Source organism: Morus notabilis, unplaced genomic scaffold (assembly GCF_000414095.1).
Source record: "Morus notabilis unplaced genomic scaffold, ASM41409v2 Scaffold127, whole genome shotgun sequence".
NCBI classification, from domain to species: Eukaryota; Viridiplantae; Streptophyta; class Magnoliopsida; order Rosales; family Moraceae; genus Morus; species Morus notabilis.
In genome coordinates, this window is record NW_010366377.1 from 375,781 (window position 1) to 387,411 (window position 11,631).

An 11,631-nucleotide genomic window follows, 5' to 3' on the forward strand; every position below is an offset into this window, starting at 1 on the left:
GTCAAAAGATAACATCAAGCCATCTTTTTTGAGAGAGAGGATTTAACTTTAAGAAACATGTCTCAATCATACCAAGAAATATCAAAGCATCTTTTTTGAGAGAGGATAGCATCTTTTTTGAAAGAGAGAGGTACATTCGGTACGGCTTTAAGTATTTGTATACTGACCAGCAGACATGTAAACGTAAATGCTATGAAAAACGTGGGAAGGCCGTAGGACTGCTGCATATACTGTACAGATTCGCAAGGAATCGAGCAAAATTACAACATAAAATTCAAAACATATTTTCATGGCCACCGGGGACAGTTATAAGAGTTCAGAAAAAGATATTGTAACAAAATTAGAGCGTCTGGAGACATCGACAAATTATAGTTTTTAACAGATGGTTGCTACCAAATCCGGAAAAGGCTCAAAACTTTCCGGCAGCATTAAATTGTTATCATCATAAAGATAACAAGATAGTAGCTGCAGAGAGCAGTGCTTAACTACACAAAAAATAAAATAAAATACTGACAAAACTTTACCCAGCACTAGCCACCCTCTCTTCATTTTTGTCCATGGCCTTTCTTGCAAGCTCGTAGCCCGCAAAGTTCATCGCACCCAAGGGAGCAATCCAGAAGAACCTTGGTACGGCGCCTTTAAACAACCCAAGTGGTCCTTCATGTCGGAGAATGGAGAAGGCTACCATGCTCATTGAGACAGACCGGCCTTGTGCAGTCATCATTCTAGTCTTCATCACATCAAAGGGTGTGGTGGTGACAGCAGCTAGTCCACCAGATAAAGCCCCAACTACAATCGTTTCCCAGGGTTCCAGTTCACGTCGCAGGAGATGTTGCGCAAGCTTATAACAATAAAGAAACACAATATAATAAGTTACCACAACAAATTGATAGATAAGCAAAATCAAGAACATGCAAATGTCACAAACACCTCGTTGAAGTATTAGAATACCATGTTATACAGGTCACAGACCAGAAGGATATGAGATTCATTCAGCAGACATGATCTTAAAGCCAGGAAATACATTAAGAGGCCCATCAAAGCAAATGCTATATGATCATACCTTCTTGGATTCAGCATAAAGCCCCATGCCAGCAACGTAGAAAGGAACTTCTCGACAAAGAGTTGCACCAGTCCCCCGAAAGAAGCCCCTAAGACCATCCTGGTGCCACGTCCCGACAATAGCCTCTCCCACATTGTTAAAAATGCCAGCCTGACACCGCTGCTTTAATACCTCACACGGGATCCTCACCGCTGTTCCCAAAACCGTGCTGCAAAATGATGCTATAGATTGAACCTATAGGACAAACCAAAACATTAGAAAACAGAGTCAATACGCAACTAAATATTCAACAAATAGATTAACATTAACAAGTATCATTCAACCAGAAATTTGAGTAAAGACAAGCAAGTTTCCAGTTGCCGCCCGTATAAACTACTAATCCATTTTTTGCATTGTTTAAGAATGAAATGTGCGACAACTTTCTTCAAATTCATCCATCGACACTCTATTGAGGCCCATAACATCAACACATTCGATACGCACGCGCACGCGTGTGTGTGTGTGAAAGAGGAGGCATTCAACTGCCTGTTATTGAGATTCGTTTTCTATTTTCTATAACACAGAAATCCCCCTCATCGTTCTTATAGCAAACTCGTGTTCTAAACTGAAAACCCAAATTACCAATAAATAGCAACTTTTCGAAGGTATGAAACTCAGGAATATGTATTTTTTTTATGCCCCACAGGGAAGCTACTGTTTGGACCTTTTCATGTGTTACTATACTTGTACATTGCCCTTACAGTTTCTCGTAAAGGAGAAAAAGTTGTGTGGATGTATGATCGTTAAATAGCTTCGAATTAAATTTCTGGATATCATAGAAAAAGCACCTACAAACATCCAGGCAGAACAAAATGTGGTGACCAGCAAGAGGATCTTGATTTATGGGTACACTAGTAAGCTTCTGAAGAAAGTGCAAACTGGAAGTACTATAATAGGTAAATTAAAATTCACCTGGAGCTCTGGTAGTGTTGGAGCAACATTTATAAGAACTAGTTTACTTGCTTCAAATATGCCAGTTCGCAGGCCATGGCTACAATATTAAAAGAAAACATTCCACAAAAACAAAAGATATCAGTTGAATCAGATAGGAACTTCTCTTTTCTATTTCCCATCGCACAAATAGAAGGGAGAAAAAGGACAACCTTGAAAATTGACCAAGAATGGCAGGGATTGAACCCCTATATACACCCTGCACTCCAATTTGTGGAAGCTTCGAAATAATTTCAGGGAAGGACATTGTTGACGCTTGCACACGAGTCTGACAAAACAAAAACATTGAAAATGAAGAGTTAGCCAAGATCATGTCCAATCAGAGGAAATTATGAACTTCCAGGGCATAACCATATCACCAAATAAAAGCCTCAGGAAAAAAAATTAAAAAAAAAAAAAAAAACAAGAAAACTAGAGCAAAAAGAAAAAGGAAAGCAAAGAATTTGCCTTTATGGTATCAACAGGATGCATTAGAGCGCAAGAAAGTGCACATGAAAGGCCCCCTGCCAAAGCAGATTTCAGTACACTTCCAGCAGGTATTTCCATTGGAGGAGCAACAGCAACAACAGTTGCAGCTTCAAACCAGACACTCCTGTATTATTGGAACATAAGTTACCAAGACATCAGCCAAAAATCCTAGTAAAGCAGTATTAGCAATCTATGTCTGTGAGTTCGAGCAATATACATATGACTTTTGAATTTGCTTTTACAGCATCTGATTTCTCATTGCAGAGTTTCATCATAAATTATGCATCAATAACAAAGACACAATGATGTCTTTTCTTTTTCTTTTTTTTTTTTGTCTTAACAACGAAGCTTGTTACAATTTCATGCGTACGTTTTCTTTTTTTTTTTGTCTTAACAACGAAGCTTGTTACAATTTCATGCGTACGTGAATATAAGAGACACTCTAACTAGATTAGATGTCACATAATTATCTATGTTTCAAAGGGTTTTAACATCCAAATATGCCTAACTTGCTCCTATAAACAATATTGCTTACCGGGGGTCATCTTGCAATCGATCAGAAGGGAGTAAAAGCATAAAATTTCGAAAATGTCCATAAGAAATAGATTCTTCCAAGTCTGCATTCAGAAATCGCATCATAGCAACAGCATTGTCTTCATTAGCTGGAAGTCCAGCATTTTTAAGTGACGCCAATACTTCACTCTTTTGCAGCGTCCCAGACTTGCTCAGGCAAAGAGAAGTATATGCACGAAGAATGGTTGATTCCTTCTGCTCCATCAAGGATAAAAATTGTTTCCAGCCAAACGACTTTGAAAATATGTGGCTCCTAGTACGGCGCATGAACTCATGAGCATATCTCCGTGGCAATTTCCTCTTTCTCATTGCAACTTCAAGATCTTCTAAAGTTACTTGGCCATCACCATCTCTATCCAGTTCTTCAAAGAATCTCCTTCCTGTATGCATGAATAGCTTAAGATGGTCCGAATTATTCTTTCATACAATTGTACAGGCAAATCCATTTTGTCATAATCAGAATCTATTAGCACGTAATATATCAACCTCCATAAAAATTGCTTCTCTTGATAGTGTCAACAATCTTAAGATCGAGTAAAAACTTTCTTCCTGATCAATAAATGTCAGCTCTCCAAACATAAATATGATAACTCCTATCATCTAGCCAAAACAAGCAGGTATAGTATAGGTTAAATTACACCGTTAGTTCCAAAAGTAAACCACCTTTTATGCTTTGGTCCCTAAAGTAAATTTCTTGCCATTCAACTCCTTCAAGTAGCTTAAATGTTGCATTGGGTGTCCCATTTTTGTGATTTCATTGTGTGTATGTTCAACGCTCATGTATTGTGTTACCCAAAATATAGGATAGAAATAAAATAATATCCCACCACCTTGAGCTAACCAAATATGTGCCTCTCATGAGATTATTTTACAACAAAACAATCACATGCCTTTGATTGTAATTATTGCATAGAATATGCACTAAGATGCCATAGAGAAAACTGTGCTATCCTTGCACCGATCTCCTTGGTGCTTTTATGAACAAAAATCTTCAAAATTTTTCATCTAAAAGGACACGCACAAGCACACACATAAAGTCTTTAATTCCTAGTCGTCAAGGAATGATGATACCAGCAACAACAACAAAAAAGGGGGTCCTTTATGGCAATTACATTTTGTGAAAACAAACATAAAAGCTCTTTAAATTCTAGTCAGAAACCATTTGGCATGCAGCTTAACAGAACATACCTTCAGACTGCGTGTATCTAAAGAAATCTTGGACAGAGATCAGCTTCTTCTTGTCAGGATAATCCTTAGAAGGTCGTCCTAGATGCGGTACAAGCTCAATTAGTTCTGTCAACGAAACAGTAGATAACGTGGACCTCAACCGCTCCACATTAGATAGTGGAATACTAAATATGCCACTGGCCAGCTTCTGTGGTGAAATACCCCCAGTTTCTTCACTATTCCCATCATTAGCACCAACAGCACCCTCTTCATTAACCGAAGAAGTAACCCCAACAACACCAGAAGGAACACCCCCAACTTTTGCAAACATCAGATTTCCCAAAAAATCATTTACGTCTGCTTTGCGACCATCCAGAATACCTTTTAACTGATCAAATTGGGATGTTAAAGACGTCTGCACGGGAGTTTCACAATCCTTATTACCATCTTCTCGCACACCCTTATCAAACTTCTGAAGATTATGATTTAGTTTATCGAAGACAAAACCTATAAAGCATTCAAACGGTTCATATTTTGCTTCTTTATGTGTCGCACCCTCATTTTGTGTTGTCTTGATATGGTGACCCTTAGACGACCTTTGCTTCAATTCACCAGAAACCTTCTGCTTGTTACACTTACACAATTCCTCATCGTCCCTCGCCTTCTGCAACCGCCTCTTACCCGCTTTGAACGGGCCTGGTAATGCCTGAACAACACAGTTAACGAGCAAGGACCAAGCCAAATTAAACTGCAAGCAATTCACACAAGACCCATCCTCCTTTGCCAAATCCAAATCCAAATCCGTCCCTTTCGCTCCCTTTTTCTGCACTTCCACTTGGTTTCCATCTCCGGAATTCGGCAAAAACTTCCCAAACAAAACCTTTATCGGGACCTTAATATATAATCCTTTCTTTCTCTCCTCACCACCAACTGAGACACACTGTCCACTTTTCTTCTTCGAACCACCGATCTGAACTTTACCATTCTTATCTCCTCCGCCAAATTCACTAGCCAATCCAACAGTGTTTCCCTTATTCCTAGGCCCAGACCAACGGTCCTCGAAGTCCTTCGCCGCCTTCTGCAAGCTCAATTCAAGGGGCGAAAGAGCTTCTTTCACGACTTGAAAAGAATTCAGAATCGACTCGATTGGGTCATTCGCAGTCACCATTACTATCAAACTAAATTCAATCCACTTTTCAACTCTTGTATATTTAGTATTTACACTCTTATCTTATCTATATATCTACCCGATCCAATTTCAGCAAAATCAACGCAATTCCTACCAGAAAGACGAAATAATCAAACCCTAAATCAGACAAAGGAGCGACGGACCTTCGAAAATCCGACGATCGCCGTGAGATCCGAACAAGAAGCGGGTCAACCGGTTGAATCCGAAACTCTGAAGAAGAAAAATCCAAGCTCTAATGGCCTCAAATCCCAAAACCACCGCACATTTTTTGTGCCGACTCAAGAACAATCCATAGTCATCAAAAACCAGAAACAGCTTCTCGTTTTGCCTCTTCTCTTTCGGCTCTCAATCAATCATTTAACCCCAAAGAAACGTCAGATTTTAAGTTTTCGAAACAGTGGAAACCATTAAAGAGGGAAAATCGAGCTCAGAAAGATAAATTTTGGTCTTCTGTTCCTGTTTCAGAGAAAGAGAGAGATTTGGGTGACAGAACAAAGAAGAAGAAGAAGAAGAGAAGAGGTTTGAGGTCTATAATGATTATTCATCATTTAAAAATTAAATTAAAAAATAATAAGATAAAAAATGGAATTGTTTTTTTGTTTTTGTTTTTTTATTATTTTATGGATAATTTAATGCTGAATGGATAAAGGCTGACGTGAGGACTCGTAGGACAGAGTCACAGACGACACTTGTTGGGCCCTTTTGAATTTGGATCGTACGGTGGTAGTTGGTCCAAATACTTCAGTTTTTATTTTTTATTGAGAAGTTTTATTTCAAGATTAAAACGAACTTAAAGACTAATTCAATGCTTATCCAGTTATCCTATTCGTAATATTATGCAAATAAATATGGTAACAAAGAAGCTCAACTCTTTTTCCCGTTTTTTTTTTTGGTTAATATCCATGCAAAACAAGGCTAATAAGTTTACATAAATATACGGATTGTGCATGGAAGAAAAATTTCCAAACTTTCAACAACCTTTTAAGGTTTCGAAATATATTTTCACTCGATTCTTGAATATTGTCAATCAAATTTCAACTTTAATAGGATAACTGAATAAAAAAAAAATTTCAATCAGATAAAAACAAATCAAATTTCAACTTTAAGGGCTTCAGTAGTATAGCTTTATCTCCATAATTGATGTCCCCTATCCTAAAATATATGAATAGTTATAATTTATTTTATTTTAAAGAATATATACATGCTACCCAAATTTCAACCAGGTTGGAAACGATTTTATTCTTTTAAGTTTTTTATCAAAATTCTATCTGACATTTTTTTTATTTTTATAAAAAAAACTGACATTTTTTTTATTTTTATAAAAAAAAAACATACATACATTCTAAAATTTTGAGAAGTTTTGAGACTCTATTAATTATAAAAAAGGTTGTTACATACTAAACGCGAAAATCGAAGTCAACAGAGGAAAAAAGAAAGTATACATAAGTTGTTAATTTTTCCTTTTCAACTAGTTTGCTTGAGCATAAATAAAGGAACTGATTTTTATTTTATTTTTTGAAGGATGAAGGAACTGGTTGTTATTGATTAGTCTTTTACGATAAATTTTTCAATAAAATTACATAAACAAAAATTTCCAACAAAAAAAAAAAAATATAGAAAAACGACAGGAAAGAGAATCAAAGGTCTGCGTCAGATAATAGTGGTGGTTGTATTAGATTATTAGTGGTGTCTGTGGGTAGACGTGTCATATAAATGATGCCACAGATAGGACACTTGTCAAAGCCAGCCAATCGTTTCTCTTGTTCACAAACTTTTATCTTGTCACAATCACAATTTACAAAAAGGGTGAATTTAGAAATAGAAATAAAAAAGGGACGGTTATATTTTTTTAATTGTTAAATTTATATATTTTTTTTTATTTTTATGTAATTTTATGTAAATTTGATAGATAAAAAATTTGATTTATTAATATGTTAGTATATTAAGAAGATCCATATTGATGTTGAAATTCGCTACAACACCGCATGTGGAAGCGCACTATAATCGGACTCTGTTCTCTGCTTCTTCTAGTCAGATCCATAGAACTATTCAGAACGGATCATTAGCGCTATTCTGCTCGGATCTGATTGAGATGGATCCTTAGAACTGTGAGTTAACCTTCTAAGTTGGTTGTTAATTTATATATTCAAAAAAGAAAGAAGAAATACACGCAAACAAAATAAAATATTTCATTTTATGCTAATAATTTCGTCGCCATATATGACTTTAGAATTGGCAATCATAGTATTCTATTATGTGTCATTCGTTTCCCGGATTCGAGTTTATAATTCGAGCTGAGATGTGACATTTTTTTAGAGTTTTTAACTATAGTAGAAAAAATTAAATGTGATATTTTCTGAAAGCTTTATTTGTAGAAACTTGCGGATTCGAGTTTATAATTCGAGCTGAGATGTGACATTTTTTTAGAGTTTTTAACTATAATAGAAAAAATTAAATGTGATATTTTCTGAAAGCTTTATTTGTAGAAACTTAAAACTGAAAACTCGAATCGGTGAAATGAATAAGGCCTTAGTAATTTTAGAAAGAAAGAAATTTTTTAACCCAAAAAAATGTAGCATACAAAGCATCAAATTGTAACTCAAATTTTTTTATTACATATTTTTCATACAAAAATTTAAATTTAAATTTTTTGTTACATTTTTTGTCTCGCATAAAAAACTTTTAAGTTGTAATTTGAGTTGTAAAAATAACACTCTTTTAAAGAGAAACTTTTTACACCAATTTTTTTTTTTTTTTAAGGAAACACAGCGCTTGATTTTAAATATTGAATTCAATCAAAATTATATTAAAACAAAGTAATATAAAAATGATAAACTTATAAAATTTTAACCTAATTTTCGCATTGCTTAATTTTAAATATTGAATTTAAATAAAATTATATTAATACAAAATATATAAAATTGATAGAACTTATAAAAATTTAATAATTGAAAGCAATATGTTATTTTTTATAGAGTAATTATATTTGTACCCACTAAATTTATTAAAGTCCCCCATCAAATCATAATTTATAGTTTTTATAATTTTGCCCTACATTAAAATTACATTTAACGCCCAATAATATACCCCACATTAATTACAAATAGAAATATTATTTTTTTAAAAAAAATTAAAATAATAAAAAAGCATATATCTACATGAGCTATAGTTAAAAAGTATTTTGTAAATGAATAAAAAAAAATACTCCCACATTTGTTGTTAATATTAATTTCATCTTAATAAACCCTAAATTTCTCTCCATTAAATTCTTTAAAAACTTCAATGGGAGGTATAATTGAAAAAAACAAAACAAAACAAAAAAACAGGCATGTTTGTAAAGTTACGTATTTGTTTTCCTTCTATTTGTTGTTTTTCTTATGATGGTTGTTTGTGAATTTTCTTATAATTCTTCTTTTTGGAACATTAATAGCATAAAACTCTTTTGTTCCTGTTAGGATAGAAATTTTACCCTTTAATCCATTTATTTGCGGGGACTCTATTAAACGGGGCGGGAAAAATCTGCTTTAAATACATTTAGATTGTAAATGAATTAAAATTTTAACCGGTCGCGAATCACGGGTGAAACCATTTCTCAGCCCCAAAAAAAACAACCCAATAGGCTTTTGTATACGAACTGCATATTCTTTGTTATGAAGAGCTGGTCCATTGTGATGAACTTATGTGCACTAAGTGGAACTCTCAAAGTAAAAGGCATTTTTCATTAAAGTATCAAAATGCTGATCCACTACCCTTTGTTTTCCCAAGCATCATATCTTTAGCTTCGTTTATTTTGGAAGCAAGGTAATGACTGCCACCTGCATCAGGATGGTTTGCCACCATTACTTTTCTATGTGCTTCCTTGACCTTGTCTGGTGTCGCATTCTCCCTGTTAGAAAACAAAATTCGCGTTCGATCAGAGACGAATCTATAGCCTTTTCTACTCAAGGCAAGGCATGAGAGAGAATTTGTTTAACTGTTCTCATTCTCACTTGTTTGAAAAGGTTAATTAGAGTTCACAAACACCAGAAAAAAGTTCAATCACAGCCCTCGTCACTAATTCCTTGAAGAAGGAATGGGAAATTGAATACCAATTCCCTAAATATTGGGATGCAGAGTTTAATAATCAAAATTCCTTTCGGCAAAACAGACACCGAAGCAAGGCAGAGAAAGTTCGGTGGCGATGATTATTTCAACAACAAACCTATCAGGAAAGAAATTTGTTTTTGGTTTCATTTTTGTAACGCAAGTGCACGGAAACTATTACGCTAAGATCAGATTTTACATCTTAAATCTATGTTCAAGTAAATTATCAAGCTAACCTGATACCAAGAATAAGAGCTGCTTCTCTTTTGGTCATTGTAGGCTGGAAACCGCCATCATAGAATTTACGTAATTTGGGTTTTGGAGGCCGTGTCTTAAATGCATGCCAGGCCTGAATACCGTATCTACCAGCGAGAGCAGCAGCAGCTACTGCAAGACCAGCTAGAAGCGGTGTACCCTGGTTTTACATCTAAAAGTTGATTAATTCTTATAATTTGTAGCATATCAAATCCCATCTAAAAGAAAGATACACATGTTACAAAAAAATTCAATTAGCGGGGCAGGTCAGTGCGGGGGCAGGTCCGACTGCGGGGCGGCCCCATTGACATCCCTACTCCTATTAAAGCCAATTTCAACACGCCCCTTGTTTGGACCAGATATACAAAATCTATTGATGATTTTTATCCTGTTCATTATCATTACATTGTACTATAAAATTATCTGTTTTTGCGTTTAAGAAGCAAAATAACAATTTCCTTAAATAAAACTTACAAAGGTTTCTGCACTCTACAACTAAACTTGTCAAAGTAATCAACATTATATATATATACATATATATATATATAAGCCTGCTAAACTAAACTCATCAAAGTAAAGACAAGATCAATTTTTGACCTTTGATCTTGTATTGTAAAACTTCATAGCACTCTAGAACTATGGGCCCATTCAGTTCGCTAATTCGAGTTTTTAATTTGAGTTGAGATGTGATATTGTGTGAGAGCTTTTTACTGTAACAAAACTCGAATTTTAAACTCGAATCAGCGAAAACAACGGAGCCTATAAGTATCAGGATTTCTCAATCTCACTCAACAAAACGCCATAGCACATGAGAACCGCCATATCTTTATCACGAACAATCAAGGCAGTCATATAATCAGGACCAGCCAATCGTGATCAAACGGTTTGGAATAACGCAAATGAAAAAAAAAAAAAAATTATCTTTGATCCATTGTTCAACTCAGACTGTCCTAAAATAGTTGTAAAGAAAACTGACAAATCAAATTCAGCTTCTAATTCGGATAAATCAAAATCTATCAGAGAAAGAACAAACATTTCCATTCCAAAATCCAAACTTAGTAGCGCATAAATCAAATCAGAGAAAAGATGAAGAATAAGAACTAGGTAGAGGGAAAAAATTAAGGAAAAACCATGAATTTATGAACCCTTGTGCTAAAACCACTAATTGAACGTACTAATATTGCCAATTATAACAATTGAATTCGGAAATTAATAAAGCCTGAGATGGTTGGCTTACCATTGGCGTGAAATTTTCTGTTCTGAAGCGAAATTGCTCGGCGTTTCATTCAGAATTTCTCGAAGCTTTTTGCCTCGTTGTTCCGGAGGTAAAAAGCACCACCCCCACCTCACACCCGTCAGCCGTTTGGATCGTGTGTTTTATTAATAATCTTCACGTCACACCCGTCAGCCGTTACGAATACCGCTTTTTATTGAAAAATGCTTGGTGGGTATTGGAGATGTCAAAACTCAGAATGGACTAGGCTTAACACCTCGGCACAAATATGATACAGCATAAATATGGTACATGATACGACATAATGATTAAGGCCTTGTTCACTTCACTTATTTAAGTTTAGAATTCGAGTTGAGATACAATTTTATGTGAGAGCTTTTTACTGTAGTAAAAAAGTTAGATGTGATTGTTTGTGAGAGCTTTTTACTGTAGAAAAACTCAAATTCTAAACTCAAATCAGCAAAGTGAACGAGGCCTAAATGGACCTAGCTCTCTAGCTCATCTCATTTAGCAAATAGGTGGGGTTTGACGTGCTTTTTAAGCACGAAATATGCTAAGTGTCGTTGCATTAGAGGTGAAAGTTTGAGCTGCTTAATCCCAATTTGACAG

At 35.0% G+C, this 11,631-nt stretch overlaps 2 protein-coding genes across 2 annotated transcripts; both read right to left on the reverse strand.

Moving 5' to 3' along the window:
- Window positions 1-202: 202 nt before the first annotated feature.
- LOC21397281 (mitochondrial substrate carrier family protein C) lies at window positions 203-5,964 on the reverse strand. Its single transcript, XM_024173522.1, has 7 exons — window positions 4,283-5,964; window positions 3,057-3,474; window positions 2,501-2,645; window positions 2,206-2,321; window positions 2,015-2,093; window positions 1,064-1,297; window positions 203-841 (listed from the first exon to the last, which is right to left on the reverse strand). Exons 1-7 carry the CDS (start codon window positions 5,427-5,429, stop codon window positions 521-523), a joined length of 2,460 nt encoding a protein of 819 aa, XP_024029290.1. The 5' UTR covers window positions 5,430-5,964; the 3' UTR covers window positions 203-520.
- A 2,980-nt stretch (window positions 5,965-8,944) lies between these two features.
- On the reverse strand, window positions 8,945-11,253 carry LOC21397282 (mitochondrial import inner membrane translocase subunit TIM14-1). Its single transcript, XM_024173532.1, has 3 exons — window positions 11,026-11,253; window positions 9,770-9,948; window positions 8,945-9,336 (listed from the first exon to the last, which is right to left on the reverse strand). Exons 1-3 carry the CDS (start codon window positions 11,026-11,028, stop codon window positions 9,180-9,182), a joined length of 339 nt encoding a protein of 112 aa, XP_024029300.1. The 5' UTR covers window positions 11,029-11,253; the 3' UTR covers window positions 8,945-9,179.
- Window positions 11,254-11,631: the final 378 nt, after the last annotated feature.